General features: G+C 35.1%; 1 protein-coding gene across 4 annotated transcripts in view; it reads right to left on the reverse strand.

Annotated features, from left to right (window-relative positions):
• LOC136025081 (facilitated trehalose transporter Tret1-2 homolog) overlaps positions 1-25,802 on the reverse strand; it is a 36,675-nt gene that overhangs the window by 6,417 nt on the left and 4,456 nt on the right. For 3 of the 4 annotated variants that reach the window (XM_065700796.1, XM_065700797.1, XM_065700795.1), the window contains 2 exons: positions 24,479-24,755; positions 12,607-12,849 (listed from right to left, as the gene is read on the reverse strand). In XM_065700796.1, coding sequence (XP_065556868.1) covers positions 12,607-12,849; positions 24,479-24,734 — 499 coding nt within the window. In that variant the 5' untranslated portion in view covers positions 24,735-24,755. The remainder of the gene's footprint in view (positions 1-12,606; positions 12,850-24,478; positions 24,756-25,802) is intronic. The other variant, XM_065700798.1, reaches the window with a different exon arrangement.

Raw genomic sequence — 25,802 nt, forward strand, 5'->3', positions numbered from 1 at the left:
GTAGGTTATTCTCTAAGCCACAAGCTATACCTTTGCATGGGTACGATGTTAGTTCTAAGAATTTGACAAAAAACGGGAAGGATTTCAGAGGGAGGCCCGACCCTTTCCGATTATGATTTCAGCTCGCAGCCACCTGTACCAAGATCATTACAACTCAGTTCCTCTGGAGCTCTCCCGAACGCGTCCGACTTCTCCCGCGTACCACAGGCCGGAGTTTTACGTACCCACTCAAAGTCCCTCGCACACTTTTTCGTTTCCCCCTCCGTGTCTACCCAACCCAATTCCCCCGCCTCAGTCTCGTTTACACCACCAGACAGCACTCCCACTGAACAACAGCAACTCACATCAGCCATCCCGCTTAGTAACAGGTTTTCGCTATTAGAAGAAATTGATTGTCTTGTAATAAATTCTAATTGTTCTCCTCGTGCTTCATCCATATCATTGCCCGTCCCCCCACCTCCAGATCCCCAAGACAAATCCTTCTCTTACTCTAATAATTCATCTATCGATGTTGACTCCAATAGTCATCCTGTAAAAGTAAAATGTGCTCCCTCAGTCCCTTGTTCTGACTACATTAATCTGGCCCCCGCTACGAATCCCACCGCACCCCCTGTACCCATTTGTAATTTAAATAAAGCCAAGTGTAAAAATGGTACCTTTGCAGGTCGTTTTAAATTTCCCACACTTTTGTTAAGCAACGATGAAAGTCTTAATTTTGAAAAACTTAATGAATTAGACTCCTTTTCTAAAATATATAGATCAGACATAATCACTATTACTGAAGTACACGCTCAAAATACACACATGTTAAAAATGAATAATTTTTCCCAGTTTATTAAACTCAAACCCGAAACCCACCCTCTTGGTAATAAAGGGGGTGGAATTCTTTTCTTTGTCCGTAATGATTTTTATCCTTCAGAAATATTAGTTCCTTGTCTTACTCCCTTTGATGAAATTTTGTGGGTTTGTGTTCGACCTAAGGTCTTACCACGTCCTTTCAATTTGATTGTCCTATGTTGTTTTTACTACTCTCCTGGGCAGAGAGCGACTGAAAAAATTAATTTTATTTGTCCTATGTTGTTTTTACTACTCTCCTGGGCAGAGAGCGGCTGAAAAAATTAATTTTATTGAAAAATTGCATGGCAGTGCTGACTATGTACTATCTAAATACCCAAATGCTGAAATTTTCCTCTTAGGTGATGCAAATGAATTAAAACTTGAGTCTACATGTAATACTTTTAGTTTAAAACAAATTATAAAAGTCCCTACTAAAAAAGGCAATTTTACTCTTGATTTAATATGCACCTATATGTCAAATTTCTACAGACCCGTCACGATTCTTCCCCCTCTCGGAGGTAGTTACCACTTTAGCCTACTCCTATCTCCAACAGCTATAGTTAAACATTCCTTTACTACTACTGAAACCGTCTTTACACCACTAATTGACTCAGGACTCCACAATTTTGGCTCTTGGATCACTAGTGAAAATTGGTCCCCTGTGTACCAAACAAATGATGTCGACTTCAAGGCTGCCCATTTTCCAGAGTAATTATGGAGCCCATTTTCCGGTGAAGAAAAATAAAATATGTTCTACCGATAAACCATAAACCATACATTACTGCGACTTTTAAAAAACTAATAAGGAAAAAAAATCAATTTGTTCAAGCAAGGACATATCACACAGGCTAATGATCTAAGAAAGTTCTTGAAGAGAAAATTGAGAAAGGTAGCTTCTGAATATTGCAATGGTAAGGCCTCTTTCCCCCAAATTTCTCCCTCCGATATTATAAATAAAATCCGAAAGCTCAAAAAATCAAGTATTTGCCCATTAGACATCCCAATTGACTTGATTAAAGCCTTTTCAGACACAATTGCTGGACCTTTATCTGATATTTTTAACCAAATTACAAAATCTGGTAAATTCCCAAGTTGCTGGAAACTAGGTTTTATAACACCCATCCCAAAGAAATCTTCCAGTCTGACTATAACCAACATGCGTCCTATTACACTCGCTCCAGTTTTTTCTAAGCTCTACGAAGGGTTCCTTTGTGACTGGCTTAAAATTAAATTATACCACGCATTGACATCCGACAGTTTGGTAATTTGAGAAAAACCTCCACCGCCCATTACCTTGTACACTTGATTCACACGATCCTAAGTGAACTAGAGAAACCAAATGTTAGGCTAAATCTGGTTTTAGTCGATTTCCAAAAAGCGTTTGACTTAGTTGACCACAATATCCTAATTCGTTTACTGCATGATAACTTTGAAATTGACCCACTTTTAGTAAATAGTGTTACATCGTTCCTTTCAAACAGATCAAAAGTTGTAAAATACAAAAATATCTTCTCTAACCCCCTCCCTAGGTACTGTGGAATACCTCAAGGAACCTTATTGGGACCACTATTATTTCTTGTTATGATTAACGAAATTGGCAAGGAATCCCCCCAAAGATGGAAATATGAGGATGACTTGTCGATCCTTGAAGTATGTCATAGGAATATTAAAAGTGATCCCGTTGAAATCCTAACCCAATGTTCGGATGAATCTAAGAATCTAAATATGACAGTAAATCCCACTAAATCACAGACAATGACGATCAACTTCTTGAAATCTATTCCTGCTTTTTGCGACCCGATCCCACGCGAAATGCTAGTGAAACATGTTAAGCTTCTTGGTTTCACAATTTCTAATGAGTGGGACACACATGTTTCCAACATTGTTAAACAAGCAAATGTTTCACTATCCATTTTTAAGCAGCTCAACAAATTTAATTGTCCTAACATACATTCCCTCCTTATTTACTTATCCTTTATCAGGCCGTTATTGGAATATGCATGTCCGGTCTGGCATTCGCAACTTTCAAATGAACTTAGTGACAAAATAGAGTCGGTCCAAAAGCGTTCGCTCAGGATCATTTACAAAGAAGGCAAAATTCCATACTCCTTCCTCCTTAAAGCTACACGCCTCACCACCTTAAAAGAAAGGAGGGAAAAAATTTGCCTGCTTTTCGCTAAATCAGTCATTTCCAATCCCCTTACTGAGGACTTACTCCCTAATTTTCACAATCCCATTAGACTCCGACTTCCCCGGTCAGCCTCCTTAGCAGTCCCAACTTACTCTCCAATCCATGCTGTTACAGAGAGGTTTCGTAAAAGTTTTATACCCTTTATTCTGGAACACCTTAATAATAATTCGGGATTATGTACTTGCCAAATTCCCCTTTTCCTCTATTGCCGTTTTTATTTCTTTGATTTACTGCAATGTTTTTTTAATTTAATTGTTAAGTTTACTGATTTGCCCTTTATCTTTGATGATTTTGCTTTTTTAATTTCTTTAAGGGTTTGACTTAATGTACTGTTTTGAATTTTTTTTTTCTTAGCTTTTACTGACATATAAAGCGAATTCGGCTCTATAAAGCTTGTGATAGTCTTTTGAAAATAAGTATTATCTTGTCTTATCTTTCGTACTTGATACAACACAGAAAATAAAATGAAAATTGTAATGAAATAAAATCTTGAACTAATGAGCGTTCAGTAATTAGTATAATTTTACATCATATATTCAGTTCAATTTTATTAGTTCGTTACAAGACTGTTCATGACCCATACAGTTTTCAATAAAGCGTAATTGACGCAGTAGGCTTTATACTTTTACAGCTAGGATAAGGGGCCATAGCCAAACTCTTGTTTGTAGTGGTTTTCGTTCTTTTTAAACTTGATTCGCATATTAAATTCAAATTTTACTCTTTTAATGATTTTCTTAATCACTTCTATTAGTACCTGTTGTATGTTTGTTTGCTATGATAGTTTATTTAAATTCTGTTCGTTTTGGGTTTCATTTATTCTTTAATTGCAATTTCTGATAGTCTCGAGTTTCAATTATTATAAATTTTTATTTCTGCTGATTTTAAGTTTAATATGGCCTTTACTTTTCTTTGAAGAACTTCTTTTTCAGAATTTTTTTTTCGTGTTAACAAACTGTAAATAAGGAGCGACGCGGCTCAATAGTAGCTGAAACTTAAAAAAATGGAATTTTGATACCGATAGATACATAAAAAGAATTGGTTTATTATGCCAATTCCAAATATACAAGTTTCATTAAGTTTAGTGTTATACATCAAGGAGAAAGAGCCAGAGAAAACTTGCTTGATTTTGCAAAAAGGGGAAAAACCCCTAAAAGTCGAAGAATCATGATGAAAATCACAAAATCATATTCAGCGTATCAGAAAACCTTGTTTCAGAGGTTTCAACCTCCTATTAATCACAACCTCCTATATAAAATTGAGAAATAGACTTTACATAAAGAAAATAAAATTCCCTTCGTTTGGAAATAATAAACTTGAAAGGAATACCAGGCTACTAACAAAAAGAAACGAGAATAAAAAAAAATTATCATTATTCCGTTTTTGAATTAAATAAGAATAATATACGAGCAACATCGACAATAATAAATGGGTACTTTCACCTGATAAGAAACAACCCAAAGAAAAAATTACAAAAAAGAGGATGCAGATATAGCTAACGGATTTTTCACTTGTTTTAGACGTTGCTTCAAGTATATCTCGGCAAATTAATCCTAATTAATAATTAATAATAATCCTAGACCAATTGAAACAACTAAAAACCTTAATTTACTTGGTACAGTTAACTCAGTTTATACTCAGGATGATATGATACAAAAGCATGAGTTAGAAAAAGCATTTAAATTGCTTGGTCCCTCCAAATCCTCGTGAGTTCTTAGAATATCGAAAAGAGCATTAAAATCAATTTTCCCGGTTATTTGTAATGTTTTTTCTTTTTCTGCTGAACATTTCATTTAAAAAGGAGTTATTCCCAAAGAACTGAAAAAAAAGTCAGATAATATACATTAAGAATGGAGATACATGCCAAATTAACGACTACAGGCAAATTTCAATTTTATCGGTATTATCTAAACTATTTGAAAAGGCAATGCATGAAAGAATGACAAAATTTATAAATGAAAATAGAGTTTTACCGTCTAGTCAATATGGTTTTCGTAAAGGCCATTCCACTACACATGCTGTATATCATTTTATTATAAAGATTAAGGAATTTTTGTATTTTGGATACATGTCGTCGGCAATTTTTATGGATCTTTCGAAAGCTTTCGATATAGTTAATCACGAGGCATTAATAACAAAATGAATAAAATTGATTTTCTGGTTTGGATGTTATAATGGATTAAATCATATTTGGAAGATAGAATTTTGAATGTAGTTGTCAGATCATCAATATTATTAGAAAGAAAAATAGAATGTGGGGTTCCCCAAGGTTCGATCCTAGGGCCACTAATTTTCTTAAAATAAATTTTGAAAACCGAAGAATTTATAACTAATTGCATACATATAGCATATGCTGGTGACACACAAATGTTGTTTAAGTCATATACGGTAGATGGTTTGTTTGCTATTATGGAGACCACTTTAGCTCAATTGTCTAGTTATTTGTGAATGAATTATCTAACATTAAATTTTGAAAACAAACATATGATATTTTCAAATATACAACATTTGAAACAAATAAGATATTTTCATTTAGAAACGTAGTGACTGAAATGGTAACCAATTTCAATTGTCTGGGAATGATTATTGATGAAATGATTGCATGGAAAGATCAAGTGAGGGCACTTTCTGTTATAATTTCCCGAGGGACAGGTATGCTTAATAGACTTAAGCACGTTATTCCTCATAAAGCACCAAAAGCTTTATATTATGCTCTTGTTTCTTCATATTTAGAGTATGGATGCGCTCTTCGGTCTAATTTGTTTAATTATAATGCACGTAAAATCCAAGTAATACAAAAGGGCAGTAAGAAGTGTATTTTCATATGAATACTCTACAAGTTATTTATTCCACCTGAAAAAAGTTCTGAATGTTTCTAAAATATCGATGCTCCAAGTTGCAAGTTTAGTTTATTCGTGTATTAATTCTTTAAAACACAGGCTTTTTTAATTCAGCTGAAAAAAAATGCTTTTTTAACTGAAAGAAAAGAACGACATTAGAACTTAAAACAAACATAAACTAGACCTACGTTGCCTGGGCAACGTGAAGTGTTGCGGCAACCTTTGTCCGGCTTCGCCGATAAAAGTGTTGCGAGAGCAACACTTTGGTTTTGTTTCTTTGCTATCGGTTAAATTCTGAAGTTGTCAAAACTATCAAAGCATTCAAAACGGCATATTCAAAGCAGAACACAATCAGTAATCACATGATCAAGTTCTTCAGCGTTGAAAAAACAACAGCAAAAGAATATCGGAAGAAGGGACTAAATTGAGTTTGCAGCCAGTTGAACTTTATCCTTTTCAATCGTAGACATCGTGACCGATGGAAACTTGGAACATTATCTTATATAATCTAGTTGGTATTATAAAGCTATTCGTGACTTTTCAGGATCTAATACCATAGATGTGCACCAATTTGCACAAATTTTTAGCCTCTGATGAACCTCCTCTAGCAACCGATTCTTACTTACAAGTCCCTCTCCCGTGATATACATCCAAGTTCACCGGAAACAAATAATGGGTACACCAACTAGCAAAAGTTGCAAACCCCTTGTCGCTGAAGTCATTGTAGCCTAACAGCCGATTATTACTTACAACTCCCCTACATGTCTTACAATCGGGAACCAAGTTGTTCTTACCATCAATTACACCAGAAACAGATAATAAGTACACCAATCAGCAAAAGTTGCAAACCCCTCATTGCCAAAGATGATTATAAGCTAATAATCGACTGTTGCTTGGAAGTCCCCTACATATCTCACAATTAGTATCGGCCTATTTTTGGTTCAAGTGTGTACCTTATCACTGAAGTTGTCAACCCCTTGAAACTTTCAAACTGATGTACGTCATGAAGGAATTTTTGTAACAAAAAATGGATGACATATACTTCGATCAGCTCATCAAGGTCTATCGATTGTCATTGAAAAAAAAATTCTATCTGTCTTAGTTCAAAAGTTGACTTTTTTGCCGGAGGCCAACATTCTAACACCACCACTTAGAAAGGAGCAAAGGATAAGCTCTAATTTCTTTAGCAATGAGAGAACTTTTAAAGTTTAAGAGGTATATCTGATACCATTTCTCTATTGCAATCCCAAGTAGAAAAAAAAAGAATGGTAAAGTCAGCTGAAATCACGAACAGAAATGGCTAGAAACAATAGATGGCAGCACTTTCGGACCCGTGGGAAAATCGCACTTTTTTGTTTCTGTAAATTTTTCTATTTATCACTCAAAGAAGATATATTGGCTGTGGGGCCGGGGAACTACCGCATATATTTAACACTTATAGATTTTAGTCCATCTTCAATTTGAAACTGGTGCCTGCCTGCTTGCCTGCTAGAACGGAGCTTTCCACTCGAAAGCAGAAACATGGTTTGATGAAACGAAAGCTTGGCTGCACAACTTCAGATACTCCTCTCTGACATAGGCTATATAACTCCACTTCACTTCGCACACCATAGGCTCTGGCTCGAGGACAAGCAAAAACCATTCTTTTTGGCCCCAGGCAAGAGTTCTACGGAGCTTTCCAAAATGTAATGTCATATTCATCAATCTGGCCTGAGGTCCACACTTTCCGTAAAAACCGCACAGGCTAGACCCTTACCAGTTTCCAGGAATAAGCTGAGATCGGCGGCATAGGAAAAAAAACAAACAAAAAAAAAACGGGACAAAACCAAAGTGTTGCTCTCGCAACACAATTATTTGTTGTGTTAATTCTTCAGAACCACTTGGACTAAGACAACTGAATATGTTTCAAACGGCTTCAGAATATAATTCATACCCAACAACTTCATCTGAAAATAATCTACTCATATCAGAAATGAGCTACACCCATAGAGGTGCACTGTCATTACGACATGTTGGTATAGGGGTATGGAACATGTTGCCCAACTATATAAAAGAATCAATTTAGCTAAGTTCGTTCCGATTTATTTCTTTTAATATCTTATTGAGTAAATAAAAGTTGTTTTTTTTTTAGATTTTCCGTTTAATATTTCGTGAATAAAGAATAAGCGATAGTCTTGTGAAGTGACTTATTTCCTTTCATATGTGGAATGCTCTTATATTGCCAAAATATATAGAAGAATTTATTGTTGTAAGAAGGGGGGTTGTTGAAGTGAAGCGGGAGGCAAGGGGAGGCTAAGTATAAGATAATTGGAAGGGGATATGGAGGGCAGGAGGGTGTTGTTGGCGAAATGCAAAAAAAAATTCCCTCTTCTTTCCTTGAGAGTGACCCATTTCACTCTACGGAGAAGGGGGGGATATATAAGGGACTGCATCCTCATTAAAGATAATTTTTAAGCGCCTTTTATGGACTACCTCTAGTCTGTCAAACTATTCACCAGAAATGCAATGGTGCCAAAAGACATGCGTAAAAGACGATTAGACGGACAAATGAGGGAAAAACTCTTAAACAATGGGATTTAGGGCATCTAAATTTTTTAACGAGTTTAAGGAGGAAAAATGCGACCATACCGTGTTTCCATATATCATTAATATGGGAATCTCATTTTAAACTAAAGATAGCGAACCAAACAAATTTCAGAATATTAACTCCCATTTCAGGAGGATTTGACAAAAGAAAGAAAGGGGATCTTAAGGAAATTAATTGTTGATGTTAAAGGGTTGAAATATTATTGGTAATGGCTTCATTTGATTTCTGTTCCAGGATATCCATGGGTATACTCTTTAAATTTCTAAAACTGTCTTTAAGACGATTAGATATTCAAAAAATTCTCATCTATCCGAGAATTACACAACAAGGTTGTTTATCATTGCAAGAAATACAAGAGCCAAGAGCACATATGGCACTTGTGACGAGGTCGTAACCTTAAATTAGATTCGGTAATAGAGTTATCGATTTTTCTATTCTTTGTTTATTGGTAGTTATTACAAAGATAAACTTGCAAGTACACTGTTCCTGTAGTAGCTTTTTGTTCGGTATTCTACCTGTAAAGAAGATAAATTAGATACATAAGGCGTTTCTTTTATTCTTTATGAATTTTATTGTATTTTTTTTTATCGTTTCATTGTTGTATTCTTGTCGAATTTTTGTTTTTGATGTTTTATCTTTTTAGAACATTTTTGAAAAATGATGAAACACTTTTAGAAATTAAGTTGAAAAAACAGACTTTTTAACTGAAAGCAAGGAACGACATTAAAACTTAAAATGAACAGAAATTATTTGTTGTGCATTAATTCTTTAAAACCACTTGGACTAAGACCAAACAACCTCATCTGAAAAAATTTACTCATATCAGAAATACGCTACACCCATAGACCGTGCACTGTCATTGCGACATGTTGGTGTATGGGTATGGAAAATGTTGCCCAACTTTATAAAGGAGTCAATTTCGCTAAGTTCGTTCTGAATTTTCTTATATCTTATTGAATAGATAAAAGTTGTTTGTTTAGATTTTTCGTTTAATATTTTGTAAATAAAGTATATGCGATAATCTTGTGAGGTGACTTCTTTCCTTTCATATGTGGAATACTCTTATATTGATAGAAGAAGAATTTATGTCTCTAATCTCGTTCTGAAAAAAAAATACTTAAAATATCTTATTGAGTAGATGAAAAAATGCTTACATTTTTCGCTGTTTATTTTTGTTTGTTTGTTGTTTGTTAAGTTTTTCTGCTTCATAATATTAGAAAAGGATATTTTGTTTGATGATATTTTTTTCCAAATATTTGTGGTATTTTTATCAAATGACTGATTTCTCAAATTCCCGTATTGGCCGTTTATAGCCTCTGGCATGTTGCTAGTGCAGGAATAAGTGTGTGTATTGTCTTTTATTTGGTCAATAAATCAAGTCAAGTCAAATCAAGTTTAATTAGTTTTTTTCACGACTGTTCAAGACACATGCAGTTTTCAGTAATGCGCAAGTGACGCAGTAGGCTTTATACTTTTACAGCTAGGGAAGGGGGAAGTAGCCAAACGCTTGTTTATTGTAATTTTTGTTCTATTTAAGCTCGATTTGCATATTCAATTGAAGTTTTACTCGTTTTAATGATTTGTTTAATCTTTTATATCAGTACCTATTGTATGTTTGTTCACTATGATAGTTTATTTAATTTCTGTTTGTTTTACGGTTTCACTTATTCTTTAATTGTAATTTCTCGTATTTCTGAGTTTGAATTATTGTAGATTTTTATTTCTGCTTATTTTGAGTTTAATATGGCCTTTACTTTCCTTTGAAAAATTTTTTTTGAAAGTTTTTTTTAATTAATCAAACAGTTCTTGGTGACAAACTGTAAGTAAGGAGCGAAGTCGCTCAATAGTAGTCTATAAAATGGATTTTGATACCAATAGATATGTAAAAAGAATTGGCTTATTATGCTGATTCCAAATAAACAAGCTTCATTAAGTTCAGTGTTATACATCAAGAGCAATTAGCCTGGGAAAATTTGCCTGACTTTCCAAAAAGGGAGAAACACCCCGAAAAGTCAAATAATCATAGTGAAAATCATACCATCATATTCATTGTATCAGAGAACCTTATTTCAGAGGTATCAATCTCATATCTGCAAAAATGTAGAATTTGCTATTTTTTGCTGGAAGAAAGCTCAAAGATGCGAGTTTATTTGTTTCTTCTTTTCCTCAGGGGTGATCGTATCGACCCAGTGGTCCGAAAAGAACGGGAGATGGCTCATTTGAACGGAAATTAAAATTTCTAGTGCTCTTCTACGTGACCCAAAAGATTGAAGGGCAAATAGCCCTTTTTCCCAAAATCTTCCAATCAAAATTTTGAGATAGTCATTTGTTCATCATAGTTGAAAGGCCCAAAGACTATGCCTTTGGATATAACATGATCCCCCACAGCCCCAGGTGAAAGGTCTTTATGTTATAAAATTTGCACGATGTTTCCGCTTGGTATTTCTTATTGGGAAGTATGCACACACTTTTGGGTGGGAGGGGGGACAAATTTTCTACTGGAAGTTTTCCCAAGAAGGAATTTTCCATAGGGAGGAAAGTTTCCAGGGGATGAACTTGTCAAGAGAAATGTCACACTGAGGGAATTCGCCAGAATTCCTATACAAAGTATTTTTATAAGTCTTGCTTTCTCTTTTCCATCTCAATTTTATGTGTGGAGTTGTTAAGGATAATTGTCTGAGGTAAATGTTCACCGGGATTGAATCGTCTAGAGAACATTTTCGCGGGGAGGAGGATTTCTCCGCGGAAGTGAGGCTAAATTCCCTGATATTATTTCAAAAACTATCAGAGATTATAAAAAAACAAGTTTTTTCAACTGAAAGTAAGCAGCAGCATTAAAACTTAAAACAAACAGAAATTATTAGGTATATGAGGGGGGTTTCCCCTTCCTCAGCACCTCTTTCTTTATGCTAAAGTTTGAACTTTGTCTCAGTTCTTTAAGAACGACTCCTGAAACACAAGGGTCGTTTGACTAGAACAATAAGAAGCTTTTTTAAAATTACCAAAAAACTTTAGCGTAAACAGCGAGGTCTTGAGGAGGGGGAAACCCCAATCATATGCGTAATAATTTTTGTTCGTTCTAAGTTTTAATGTTGTTCCTTACTTTCAGTCGAGAAAACTTGTTTGTTTTTTTTTATTTATTTAATTCTGTGCCCTTTTAACGGCATATGCAAATCACACGCTGAGCTAGCGGGGATTAATAATAAGCTCATAAAAAGGTAGGCGATTGATTGATTTATTTTCATTTGATTTGGCCATCATGGGAAGAAAAACCAGGGAGAAATGCAACCGAACAGAAGCTGAATTATCAGACCCGGAAATGAATGGTTATGATAGTTAATGGTTATGGTCAATGATAGCATTAATTCGCGAAACAACTGTAACCTTTAAAATTTAGAAGCGTCAAATGTGGATTTTGGAAGTTTTTTAACAGAGTAACTCCACCGAAGCCATAATGCTGGGATAGCTGGTCATTATGTATCTTATATTTCAAAATACTTGTTGAAAGATAATATAAATTCCGTGTATCGCGGCGGGGATACGGGAGACCTAAATATTTTCCATTTTAATTGCCAAGGGTTGAATTCATATTTAATTTTGTAAATGATATATGTGAACTTTCTATAAAAACTGATTACAAAGATGACAATGTTTCCTTCTATTTCCTTTTGTTTTAGTTTATTGACGCTCTTTAAATTTAATTCAGAACGACCGACTGAAAAAATTCTTTTGCACTTTCTCTTAAGTTATTCTGACTTACAAAAATTTATTTTTTTGACAGTGTCCTTGTTTTTCTCATAGTAATCTTTTGCACTTTCTTCAAAGTTATTCTGATATTTGCAATTTTTCTTTTTATTGGGAATTTCGCATGATATCACAAATGATCTTTCACCCGATCTTACAGGACCCATAGGTTCAAGGTGATCAACCGTATGACGTAATAAGAATTTTTGTCCCCCCTCAAATTAAGGATCTAAACAATTTTTCTCAAAGTTGTGACCTATCCAGATCATGTTTTCAAGCCAAAAAATGTTAATATCGTATTTTCAGAAAAATTATCGAGTCGTTTTCGTGGAAAAATCTACAATCATTGTTCTCTTAAAGTGAGTAGAGTAGGCAGATGTGATAATAGCAGGTATAATTAAAATACTTACCTAAAATAAAGGTTATAAGTATACCACAAGCTAATAAAGTAGCCGTAAGTGAGCCAAGAATCCCACGGATTTTAGGATTTACACATTCCGCAACATATATCTGAGCTGCTGGTGTTGCAACACCAACCATGAATCCGGTACACAGCCGAGCAAAATAAACTGCTCCCGTAGAAGGTGCAAATCCGAGCAGAGCAAATGCAGCAGACCATGGAACTACCACGATCAGTAAAGTTTTACGCCTGCCTGAAAAGGAAGAACCAAATCCAAAGTTAGTCGAGCCTTTCGTACTTGAAATATTCTTTGCATTAATACAATTATTAATAATTCAACAATTCTAAGACAAGCCTCTTCATTGAAGATTTACGTGCAGATACCGAAAGAATAACAGAGCAAACGAGAAAAAAAACGTGTCTGAGCCAAGTCACAACTCAATCGCTGTGATAAAAATAATGTCTATGAAACATTTTATTATTTGCTAAAAACCATTATTCAAAGACAATATAATTCATCAATATAGATGGAAGAAAACTGAGAGCAAATCTTGGTTGATATTCTACCTCCACGTCCATCACCACAAGAACCAAAAACTGAAGTTCATAGTGATCAAAACAACTTTTTTTTTGTAAAATATCTATGGTTGTTACAACCAAGAAAAAAAAACCCAGCAAGTTTCCCAGAGAAACTTCACTTTCTCTTTAGCTTTATGGCTAAAACTTCAGCTTTATGGGCTGAAAAATAGTTTCATTGATGCAGTCTCCAACAAGAGGATCACCTTAATAACTTAAATAGCAAACTATATCCAGACTTTAGATACATTTGGTTTCCGATATTAGTAAACAGCTACGGTGATTTCAGATGCGGAATAGAACTGAACTGGGCGCCGAAGACCCAGTTAGGGGGCTAACCAGCGGCACCGAGGACTAAGGAGGTTAAGAGGGAGAGTACACAAGAAGCCAACTGCAAGCCTCTATTACAGAGTTTTCGACCATGGAGATTACAACAATACCCTTATTACTTTCTTAGTCTTTCTACTCCAGAAAAGGCACCAAAAAAACATCATTTTTGGTTCCATATGGCACTTTACGACGAAGTCATTCAAACTAATTTCGAAGATCTACACAGTATGAGCAATAGCTTTTAAACAAATCATTGAGCTTCTCTCTTTGGTCTTGCTGTAATCTGCGAGATATGACAGGAAAAAAATAAATATAAATAAGGAGACAGATGCAAAACTGCGATTTTCCTAGTTTTTCAATATACAAGGGGATCAAAAGACTTGTTGAGGATTTAAGATCATCAAAACTAGATTGGCTATATTTGAGTTTGTATTTCAGACAATTTTAGCTATCTTGGGGCAAAAATTTATGTTTTCTGGTACAAAATGGTAAATGGTACTTTGCTGTGACATCTCTTTTGTTTCTTAAAAAATTACTGGATATTACAATTTCCTTTCAAAAGAGCCATTCCCAACATTCTGCGACAGCTGGTTTGATAGCTCAAGCCCAGGAAAAATTGGGGAAAAAATTACACGTCAGTGCTAAGCATAAAAAAGTGATTTTACTTATTATTCAAGATGGGAGACCGTAATTCTGCAGCTATAGGGGTTGAAACAATGATGACTAAGTATTTGAAGAATAGTTTCATGTGCAGGAAATACGGGGCTAAATGTCTTACTTTTGGTGCTTTTTACATTTTTCATTCATGGGTGATCCCATGACACTATTCTATAAAAAGTGACAACTTTTCTAGCAAATGACACTTTTAGGCCAAAAAGGAATTTTGGTCTACTTGATTAAAAACACCAAAAACAAGAAGAACAATAGGGAATTTCTCACGAAAGTGGGAAACAAATTAGAATGAATATTTCGCCCCATGTCCAAGGGCCGTCCTCAGCAATAGAAAAATATATAAAAAGAAACAACTTACAAGAGGATAAAATCAATAAAACTAAACTGAACAGCTTTTCAAAACAGTCCCAGCATCCTTACCTCAACGAAGTTCAACCTGGACTGCTAAATAAATTGTGATGAAACGAAACGATTCATCAAACAGTTCGTGGTAACGAACTGTAGTAAGGAGCGACCCGGCTCAATAGTAACCAAAACTCTAAAAAAAATTTGATACCAATAGCTATATCAAAAGAATCGCATTTCAATGCTGGTTTTAAATATATAAGTTTCATCAAGTTTAGTCTTACCCATCAAAAGTTACGAGCCTGAGAAAATTTGCGTTATTTTAGAAAATAGGGGGAAACGCCCCCTAAAAGTCATAGAATCTTAACGAAAATCACGCCATCAGATTCAGCGTATCAGAGAACCCTATTGTAGAAGTTTCGAGCTCCTACCTACAAAAATGTAGAATTTTGCATTTTTTGCCAGAAGGCAGATCACGGATGCGTGTTTATTTGTTTTTTTGTTTTTTTGTTTTTTTGTTGTTTTTTTTCCCAGGGGTGATCGTATCGACCTAGTTGTCCTAGAATGTTGCAAGAGGGCTCATTCTAACGGAAATGAAAAGTTCTAGTGCCCTTTTTATTGGAGGGCACCTAGGCCCCCTCCCACGCTAATTATTTTCCCAAAGTCAACGGATCAAAATTCTGAGATAGCCATTTTATTCAGCGTAGTCAAAAAACCTTATAACTATGTCTTTGGGGACGACTTACTCCCCCACAGTCCCCGTGGGAGGGGCAACAAGTTACAAACTTTGACCTGTGCTTACATATAGTAATGGTTATTGGGAAGTATACAGGCGTTTTCAGGAGGATTTTTTTGGTTTGGGGGAGGGGTTGAGAAGAGGGGGATATGCTGGGGGAACTTTCCTTCGAGAATTTGTAATGGGAGAAGAAAATTTCCATGAAGGGAGAGCAGGATTTACTAGCATTATTTAAAAAAACAATTAAAAAATAAAAGTGAAAAAGCTTTTTCAGCTGGAAGCAAGGAACAGCAATAAAACTTAAAACAAACAGAAATTATTACCCATATCGGAGGCTCACCTCCTTCTAATACCTCGCTCTTTACGCTAAAGTGTTTTCGGTAATTTCAACTACTTATTCTACGGCTTTTGTGATTCAGGGGGTCATTCTTAATGAATTGGGATAAAATTTAAGCTTTAGTGTAAAGAGCGAGGTACTGACGATGGGGCGAATCCCCTCATATATGTAATAAAAACATGAGAATACAAAAGTACTTTACGTAAGCTAATTTATAAGTTACGTAAATCTTTTACCAATAAAAAGATTCGTAAAAAATTAAAAGTTCTAGTTGCCTTTTTAATTAACCAAAAAATCGGAGGGCAACTAGGCTTCGCCCCCCCCCCCTCGTTTTTTCTCAAAATCATTCGATCAAAATTATGAGAAAGCCATTTAGCCCCCCCCCCCAAAAAAAAAAAATATGCAAATTTCGTTTTGATTATTCCTCTGCGGAGAGCCAAAATCAAAACATGCATTGATTCAAAAACGTTCAGAAATTAAATAAAAAAAACGAGTTTTTTTAACTGAAAGTAAGGAGCGACATTAAAACTTAAAACGCACAGAAATTACTTCGTATATGAAAGAGGCTGCTTCCTCATCGACGCCCCGCTCTTTACGCTAAAGTTTGACTCTTTCTCTCAATTCTTCTTTCTAAAACAGTAAAAAACTTTAGCGTAAAGAGCGGGGCGTTGATGAGGAAGCAGCCTCTTTCATATACGAAGTAATTTCTGTGCGTTTTAAGTTTTAATGTCGCTCCTTACTTTCAGTTAAAAAAACTCGTTTTTTTTATTTAATTGAAATGAAAAAGAATGATTTAAAAACACGTTTTAATGCCAGCCTAGCTTTTTTCGCTGCTGATCTCCTAGGTCTATTTGTGAAAGGTTCTGTGTTAATATCGATTGGTTTTTTATAATATTTCGTAAGGTCATTTTTAATTAAATTTGTGTATAGAGCATTTAGTGAATATTCTACTGAATCCCTATTTAAGGAAATATTATTATTAATCTTAAGTCTGATTTCAATTGCTTCTCGAACTACTTGCTTTATGCCTAGATCATCAAACAGTTCGTGGTAACGAACTGTAGTAAGGAGTGACCCGGCTCAATAGTAAACGAAACTCTAAAAAACGGAATTTTGATGCTAAAAAATACATCAAAAGAATCGAATTTTCATGCTGATTCTAAATATATAAGTTTCATCAAATTTAATCTTTGTCATCAAAAGTTACGAGCCTGAGAAAATTTGCCTCATTTTGGAAAATAGGGAGAAACACCCCCTAAAAGTCACAGAATCTTAACGAAAATCACACCATCGCATTCAGCGTATAAGAGAACCCTATAGAAAAAATTTCAAGCTACTATCTTCAAAAATGTGGAATTTCGTATTTTTTGCCAGAAGACAGATTACGGGTGCGTGTTTATTTGTTTTGTTTTTTTTTTTTTTTTCAGGGGTCATCGTATCGACCAAGTGGTCCTAGAATCTCGCAAAAGGGCTCATTCTAACGGAAATGAAAAGTTCTAGTGCCCTTTTTAAGTGACCAAAAAATGGAGGGCACCTAGGCCCCCTCCCACGCTCATTTTTTTCCCAAAGTCAACAGATCCAAATTTTGAGACAGCCATTTTGTTCCGCATAGTCGAAAACCATATTAACTATGTCTTTGAAATGACTCTCTCCCCCACAGTCCCTGGGGGAGGGGTTGCAAGTTACAAACTTTGTCCAGTGTTTACATATAGTAATGGTTATTGGGAAGTGTACAGACGTTTTCAGGGGGATTTTTTTGGTTTGGGGTGGGGTTGAGGGGAGGGGAGAGGGCTATGTGGGAGGATCTTCTCTTGGAGGAATATGTCATGGGGGAAGAGAAATTCAATGAAAAGGTGCGGGATTTTCTAGCATTACTATAAAAAAAAAAACAATGAAAAAATAAACACGAAAAAGTTTTTCAACTGAAAGTAAGGAGTAGCATTAAAACTTAGAACGAACAGAGATTATTACGCATATGAGGGGTTCTAAAAATACTTTAGCATAAAGAGCGAGGTATTTAGGAGGAGATAAATACCTTGCTCCTTATGCTAAAGTATTTTTAGTAATTTCAACTATTTATTCCACGGCCTTTCTGATTCAGGGGTCATTCTTAAAGAATTGGGACAAAAATTAAAATTTAGTGTAAAAGGGGAGGTATTAACGAGGGTACAAACCCCCTCATATACATAATAAAAATTATAAGAGCATAAAAGTTTGTTACGTAAGTTAATTCTTAAGTTACGTATATTTCTTACTATTAAAAACGTTCGTTAAAAATTAAAAGTTCTAGTTGCCCTTTTAAGTAACCGAAAAATGGGAGGGCAACTAAGCCTCCTTCCCCACCCCTTTTTTCTCAAAATCGTCTGATCAAAACTAAGAGAAAGCCGTTTAGTCGAAAAAAATTAATATGCAAATTTCATTTTAATAATTAATGTGCGGAGAGCCAAAATCATAAAATCATTAATTCAAAAACGTTCGGAAATTAAATAAAAAAAACTATTTTTTTTAAACTGAAAGTAAGGAGCGATATTAAAACTTAAAACGAACATAATTACTCCGTATATGAAATGGGTTATCCCCTCCGCAATCCCTTGCTCTTTACGCTAAAGTTTGATTCTTTGCCACAATTCTACTTTTTAAAACAATTAAAACTACGCCCCACAAGTTGAAAGAGGTGTCGTAATATATCTCGTCGATCGTGCCCCAAACATTTGTTCTGATTCCTACATCACAGCTGAACTAGACTTTGTCAGGGACGTACTTTTTGGAAATGGGTATCCTCTTTTATTTATTAATAATACAATTAACCGTAGACTGAAAAGACACTGCCATAAAATCAACAATAATTTACCGTGTGAGAATCCTGATAAGCCCCAAAACATAATTTACCTCCTATTTATCCAAAAAATCACTAAAAATCTTAAAAAAGTATGCACCCAAAATAATTATTTACCAATAATTTGAAAATCATAAATCTCCTAAATTCTGTTAAAAATTAAATTCCAGTTACTCGCCAAAGAGGTGTCTATCAAATACCATGCGACTGTGGCAAATTCTATGTAAGAAGAACTTACCGGAATTTCGAGATACGCCTACAACAGCATAAGGATGATATCACCAAAGCTCTGAATTCTAATATTACTTCTGTTTCTTTTGATTCTGCTTTAAGCATCCATGTTTTTGAAAATCCTAGCCACAAAATACTTTTTGAAGAATCCGCCATTATTAGCAATGATCTAGGCATAAAACAAGTAGTTCGAGAAACAATCGAAATCAGACTTAAGATTAATAGTAATATTTCCTTAAATAGGGATTTGGGAGAATCATTCTAATTTCTTCGTCGCTATTTACTGTACTTGATTAAAGTTGCCAATGCTAAAGATCATTAGTTTAATCAAGTTTGACAAATTTTTACAGTGATTGAGATAATTAAATTGGTATACAGCGATTTGCAAAAAGCGATTCTGCTTAATTAGCCACCTTGTTATGGAACCAATCAATTGAATAAAAGAATGACCTCTATTATTTATTTTGGCGATTTATTTTTATAAGTATGACCATTGAGAAGTTTCAGTTGCAGCTTTTAATTTTAATGTTCAACGTACTGTTAATTTAAACCGGGTATCCAGTCCTGTTTTAGTCCTGGAGAAATAAAAAATAAAAAGAGACATATCAGTGTTTCTTGCTCTTCTTCGAAATTCGTAATATGCTTATCACATAAATAACAGTTAACAGTCCTGAATCAATTTCAAATATTTTTTCTTTCATTAGACAGTTTTTTCAAAAAGTCTTTTTTAGGTTTCAATTACTAAGGAATACGGTAGAAAACTATTTAAGAGGAAGAACTAGCCCTCCCGACCATCGTTTTTAGCTGCCCATCCCCTTCAAAACCTCAAAAGCAATCCGATCAAAATTTTGAGATAGCAATTCTATTAGAAATAGACGAAAGACACAATTAGTATCTCTGGGGATGACAAGACTAAAGCCCCTTGGTCAAGGCTGTAAATTATGAAAGTTGTCCATTGTTTAAATATATATTTTATCAAAGGTAACGTTAAGAGTTGCCTATGGTAAAGAGCCATAACACCTCAATGAATTATTATTCCCCCCCCCCTAGAGCCACATCAAGTGAAAGGGGTTGTTGTATAAACTTTGAAAGGGGCTCATTTGATTGAAAATTGAAAGTTCTAGTGCCTTTTTAAGAGTCAAAACTGATTGAGGGCAACTAGCCCCCTACGACCCCTTTTTTCTGATCGATATCCGATCAAAATTTTTAGACAGCCATTTTGTTCAAAATGGTCAAAAGTCATATATAAAAACTCAAGGGTTGACACAGGCCCCCAGAGCCCGGGAGCAAGTGTTTTAAGTTAAGCAAATTGCTTATTGATTACATGGCGGATTTATCAATTGGAAAAAGGAAATGTTTGATTATGGGTGCGTCCGAAAAGGCTAATGGTATTAAGGTGAAACTTCAGGGAATGTTGAGGGATATTCCCATACATATTTGTATGTTAAACAAAATCGAAAGACACTATATGTATCCAGTTTATCAAAAAAGGGTATCTGTAATATCTTAAGAACGGCTGAGAATACTAAGTTTAAACTTTCAACTATATACGGGACGAAACTTCTTCTATATCGTTTAATGGATAATTTTATTGTTCTAAGAAGAGGAGGGGGGTTGTTGAAGTGAAGCAGGAGGCAAGGGCAAAATTTACTAGGGATGAGAGAATCGGGAGGGGATATGGAGGGCAAGAGGGGGTTGTTGGCGAAATGATTTCCTAGAGAGTGACCCATTTGACTCTACGGACTTGGGGGAGGGGAGAGAGATATAAGAGATTGTATCCTCATTAAAAACAATTTTTAAGCGCCTTTTATGGACTGCCTCTAGTCTGCCAACTATTCACCTGAAATGCCTGGGTGCTAAAGGACATGAGTAATAGAGGACGAGACGGACAAATGAGAAAAAAATTCTTAAACAACGGGATTTAGGGTATCTAAATTTTTAATGAGTTTAAGGAGCAAAAATGCAACCATATCGTGTGTCTAGTTACTTTTCCTATATCATTAATATGGGTCACTAGAGATAGTGAACCAAACTAATTTCAGGATATGAACTAACATTTCAGGAGGATTGGGCAAGAGAAAAAAGGAGGATCTTAAGGAAATTAATTATTAAAATCTTTGACTATAAAGGGTTGAAATATCATTAGTAATGGGTTCATTTGATTCCATAACTGTCTCCAAGACAGTTAGATATTCAACAAATTGAAATATCATTAGTAATGGCTTCATTTGATCTCTGTTCCAGGTTATCTATTGGTCCAATTTTTTTAATTTCTATAACTGTCTCTATGACAGTTAGATATTCAACAAATTCTCATCTATCACAGAAAAAGACAACAAGGCTGATTATCATTGCAAGAAATACAAAAGTCAAGAGCTCATATGGCACTTGTGACGAGGTCGGAAGAGCCAAGAGCTCATATGGCACTTGTGACGAGGTCGGAACCTAAAATTAGACAAGGTATTGGAGTTATCGATTTCGCTGTTCTTTGTTTATTTGCAATTATTACAAAGATTGCAAACTTGCAAATACAGCGTGCACAAATTACAACTTGCAAATACAACGCTCCTGTAGTGTCTTTTTGTTCGGTATTCTACCTGTAAAGAAGATAAATTACTTATACAGGGCATTTGTTTTATTCTCTATGAATTTTGTTGTATTCATTTATTGTTTCATTGTTGTATTCTTTTCGAATTTTTCTTTTTTATATTTATATTTTTTAGCACATTTTGGAAAAGTGATGAAAAACTTTCAGAAATTGAATAGAAAAAACGGGTCTTTTTAATTGAAAGTAAGGAACGACATTAAAACTTAAAAACGAACAGAAATTATTCCATATATGAAAGGCGCTTTCCACTCCTCAACATCTCCCTCTTTACGTTAAAGTTTTTATTGTTTTAAAAAGTATAGTTGTGACAAGTCAAACTTTAGCGTAAAGAGTGAAGCATTGAGGAGGTGACAGCCCCTTTCACATACGGAACAAATTCTGTTCGTTTTAAGTTTTAATGTCACTCGTTACTTTCAGTCGAAAAAAAAATTATATTTAATTTTAGATCTTAAAATGTCGAAAGAGCGTTCCTCATACCGTTTCCAAGACGTTATTCCAACAACTGCATAATACGAAATTCTTCATTAAAATTTTAATTTTAAAATTCTCCCGCCCGAGAATCGAACACCGATCTCCTACGTGACATGCCGGGATTCTGACTACTACACTACGGAGGACTTTATAGATTAAAAGTTCATAGGATAATTGATAATAAATTCTATCTACAGTGCAATTATAAATGAACTTGTAATTTTTAAGTAAACTCAAGCGATAAGACTGACGAAAATTTCTTATATGTATATAACATTCAGAGGCAGCATTCATGAAAAAACAAAAAAGAAAAATATATAAAAAGGGTGGGGTAACCATTTTTTCAATTCTTTCTTTAATGAAGACACAGCAAAAATATTTTTTCTCAAAGCCTAGAGTGGGGGCTTTTTTTTTAATGAAAATGCCAAACAAAAGTTATTTCCAAAACACAGAGGAGGTGTAAATTACTTGCTCTCAAGATTTCCAAGTTTCCAAGATGTCCGTTTCCTCTTCCACCCCCAATGTCCTCGGATCCGATTTTAAAATTGGGAGTCTGAGGTATAAGATCTTTCTATATATCAAGTTTTATTAAGTTCTCATCACCTATTCGTAAGATAAAAATACCCTTATTATCATGAATCCCCCTCCCTCCATCCCCAACCAGATGGTCGAATCGGGGCAATGACTTTGATCAAGTCAATTTGTGAAGATCCCTGACACACCTACCAATTTTCATCGGCCTAGCAGGTCCAGAAGCACTGGAAATCCCCCCATCTCCCCCAAACAGAGCGGATCCAGTCTGGTTATGTCAATCACGTATCTAGAACTTGTGTTTATTCTTCCCATCGAGTTTCATCCCCATCTCTCCACTCTAAGCGTTTTCCAAGATTTCCGTTTCGCTCTCCATTTTCCTACGTCCCCGGATCCGATCCGAATTGAAAATGGAGCGTCTGAGATATGAGATCTTTCTATATATGAAGCTCCATTAATATCCAATCAACCATTCAATTTTAAAATAGACATATAGTAGAATAAACATACCTCAATTTTCACGATCTGGGCTACGAGGTCCTTCTAAATATCAAATTTTATTAAGATTCGATCACCCGTTCGTAAGTTAAAAATACCTCATTTTTTCTAATTTTTCCGAATTGACTGAAACACCCCCCTCCCAACTCCCCCGAAGAGAGCAAATACGTTCCGGTTATTTCAATCACGTGTTTAGGACTTGTGATTATTCTTCCCACCAAGTTTCATCCCCATCTATCCACTCTAAGCGTTTTCCAAGATTTTTGGTTTCCCCCTCCAACTCCCCCCAGTGTCACCAGATCCGGTAAGGATTTAAAATAAGCGCTCTGAAGTATGAGATCCTTCTAAATATCAAATTTCATTAAGATACAATCACCCGCTCGAAAGTTTAAAATACCTCATTTTTTAATTTTTCTAAATTAACCGCCCCCCCACTCCCCCCCCAGATAGTCCAATCTGGGATGAGACTATTTTTTCTCTTTCAATCTCGTCTGGTCCCTGATACGTCTGCCAACTTTCATCGTCCTAGCGTGTCTGGCAGTGCCCAAACTAGCAAAAGCGGGACCGACAGACAGACAGACAGACAGACCGAAAAACCGACAGAAATTGCGATTGCTATATGTCACTTGATAAATACCAAATGCTATAAAAATTGGGCCTAAGAAGTTTCCGTGCTGCACACCATTGTAAATTAGGAGGGGGTCAGACTATGTATTAAGGTGTTCAATGACTTTTCTTCCATTAGAGAGGAAAGATAACAGTAATTCTAATTAGATATGGGTAAACTTGAAACTCATTTAAAAGTTTTTCCATCAGTGCATTATGGCTGATTGAATCAAAAGATTTTTGCAGGTCCACTGGTATAATGTTTAGCCGGATATTTGGTTTTTCAAGTGAATTACGTACAACAATTTCCTCTGCATTTTCCACCTAAAAATATTTGAAAACTTTCAGAGATTTTGAAATTCTGCCAAGGTCAGGGTTCATCAGCTTTTAGTCGTGTGTTCAAATGTTGTTTTTTTTTCCGTTTTTTGCGAAGTCTTTTCATTCATAAGTGATTGATATATCACCAGTATTTTTAGTCTAACAGATCCGGTCACTAACATTATCACAACACTGATTTTACACTTGTTGAACTGTACTTGTTCTCTTAAGTGAATTCGAAATGACCGTTTGTTTAGTCAGATTAGTATTTTCTGGATTTTTAACAAGTTTATTTCAACTGAAAATTAGATACAGCATCACAGCTTAAAACAAACAGAAACTATTAAAAGTGCTATTCTCAACACCTGGTTCTTCACGTTTAAGTTTGACTTTTCGTCTCAATTCCTTAAGAACAGCTTTGTAAACAAAAAGGCCGTTTAATTAGAACAATAAGATGTTTTGAAATAAATAAAAATTTAGGGTTTTAAACGCGGTCGATGGTTATAGCTTAAACTATATTGGAATAACTAATTACTAACTGATACGAAAATAATGGACCTCTTTCTCTCTCTACCTTTTCTCTTTTTGTATGTATATTTCTCACTCTCCATTGTCCATTTCTCACTCTCATATCTCTATCTCTCTTCCTCTCTGTTTGCTTCTCTTCCTCTCACTCGCTCTTTCTGCCTTCGTTTAATTTATTCTCTTTCTCCTTCTGATAATTTTCAAATAATATTACGTTTTCAGGCACTAACTTTGAAATATAAGTTAAACTAGTTCAGCTTACCGAGAAACTGCATAAGAGGGGCAGAGACGAGTGCTCCAAGTAATGCACCGACTGGAGGTAAACCGCCGACATATGGCACATCAGAATTCTTTATACTTCCCAGTTCAAGGAGTCGAGGTATGCAAGGTGAGCTCCAGCTTCTAACGCCACCACTTATCATAAAAGCCATAGATGCAGCTAGAGCAATTGCTATCTGAAGCTTCAGTGCATTTTTTCCCTCGAAGGTCTCTTTTTCCAAGACGAATTCTTCTGGCATATTAAATTCTCACTGTTTTTCCTAGAAAGAAATGCAAAATTAGCTTCTTGTGCATACAAAAAAAAAGATAAAAATAAAGTCAAGAAGGGAGGTAAACCCAATGAATTTCAACAATATGACTCTCAGTTAACAGGTAGCCCATTTGCTGACTTATGAGCTTAATTCACTTTATGTAATGTGGTAAGTCACTTCTTTCAGAAGTTCAGGGCTTTGACCATCGTACATAGCTAGTAGGTTTGAAGAAAAAAAGAATCTGATAAAATATGCTAAAAAAGTTTGCAATTTTTGTGTTTATTTTTATTATTGCCAAAACATTCAGACGCTTAAATTTTCATCAAATTTGTAGACTTATGAGCTTAATTCGCCTTATGTAATGTGGTAACTCACTTCCTTCAGAAGTTCAGGGTTGCAGTTTTTGCAGTTTGCAGTTTTTGCATTTATTTTTATAATGGCCAAAACATTCAGACGCATAAATTTTCGTCAAAATAGGGAATAAAAACTAAACTTTTTTACATTCTTTTGGAATCAGTTTCTTTTAATATCAAATCACCATTTCATTACCGTGACACCCACATACCTTGACACCCCAGGATTTAATCGAAAATGGGGTCTATTTTTGTGAAACGAGTCGATATAAATAATTTTTTCCCCACTTTTTGTCTTCATTCGCAAGACTAAGAGATCTTCCTTAACCCAGTCTCCATACCTTGTAAGTCTTATCAGATCGGAAGAAACCATCTCTTTGGTCAAGTTTCTGGCGTCACAATGCAAGTTTTTTTTTATAAATAAGTTGTGTTCGTTGAGGTCTGTCTGACCGGCTGGCACTGTCAACTTGCACTTTAGTTTTCATGCCAATCACAGACGAGACACATTTTTGGCCAATTGTTAGGATGTCACGAATCAAGTGAGCTAATACTAGCTCAAATTTTACATTCAGTATTGGGATTCATTTGTCGCGGGGCTTATACATGTAATTTTCAAGCTGATCAGAGACGCGGAATTCATGGATCCGTTTTTGGGCGTCACATATTTGTTAGTCTTTTGGTGTCATGTGATAAAAATATAGCA

The sequence above is a fragment of the Artemia franciscana genome, chromosome 3 (genome assembly GCF_032884065.1).
Source record: "Artemia franciscana chromosome 3, ASM3288406v1, whole genome shotgun sequence".
Lineage (NCBI taxonomy): Eukaryota > Metazoa > Arthropoda > Branchiopoda > Anostraca > Artemiidae > Artemia > Artemia franciscana.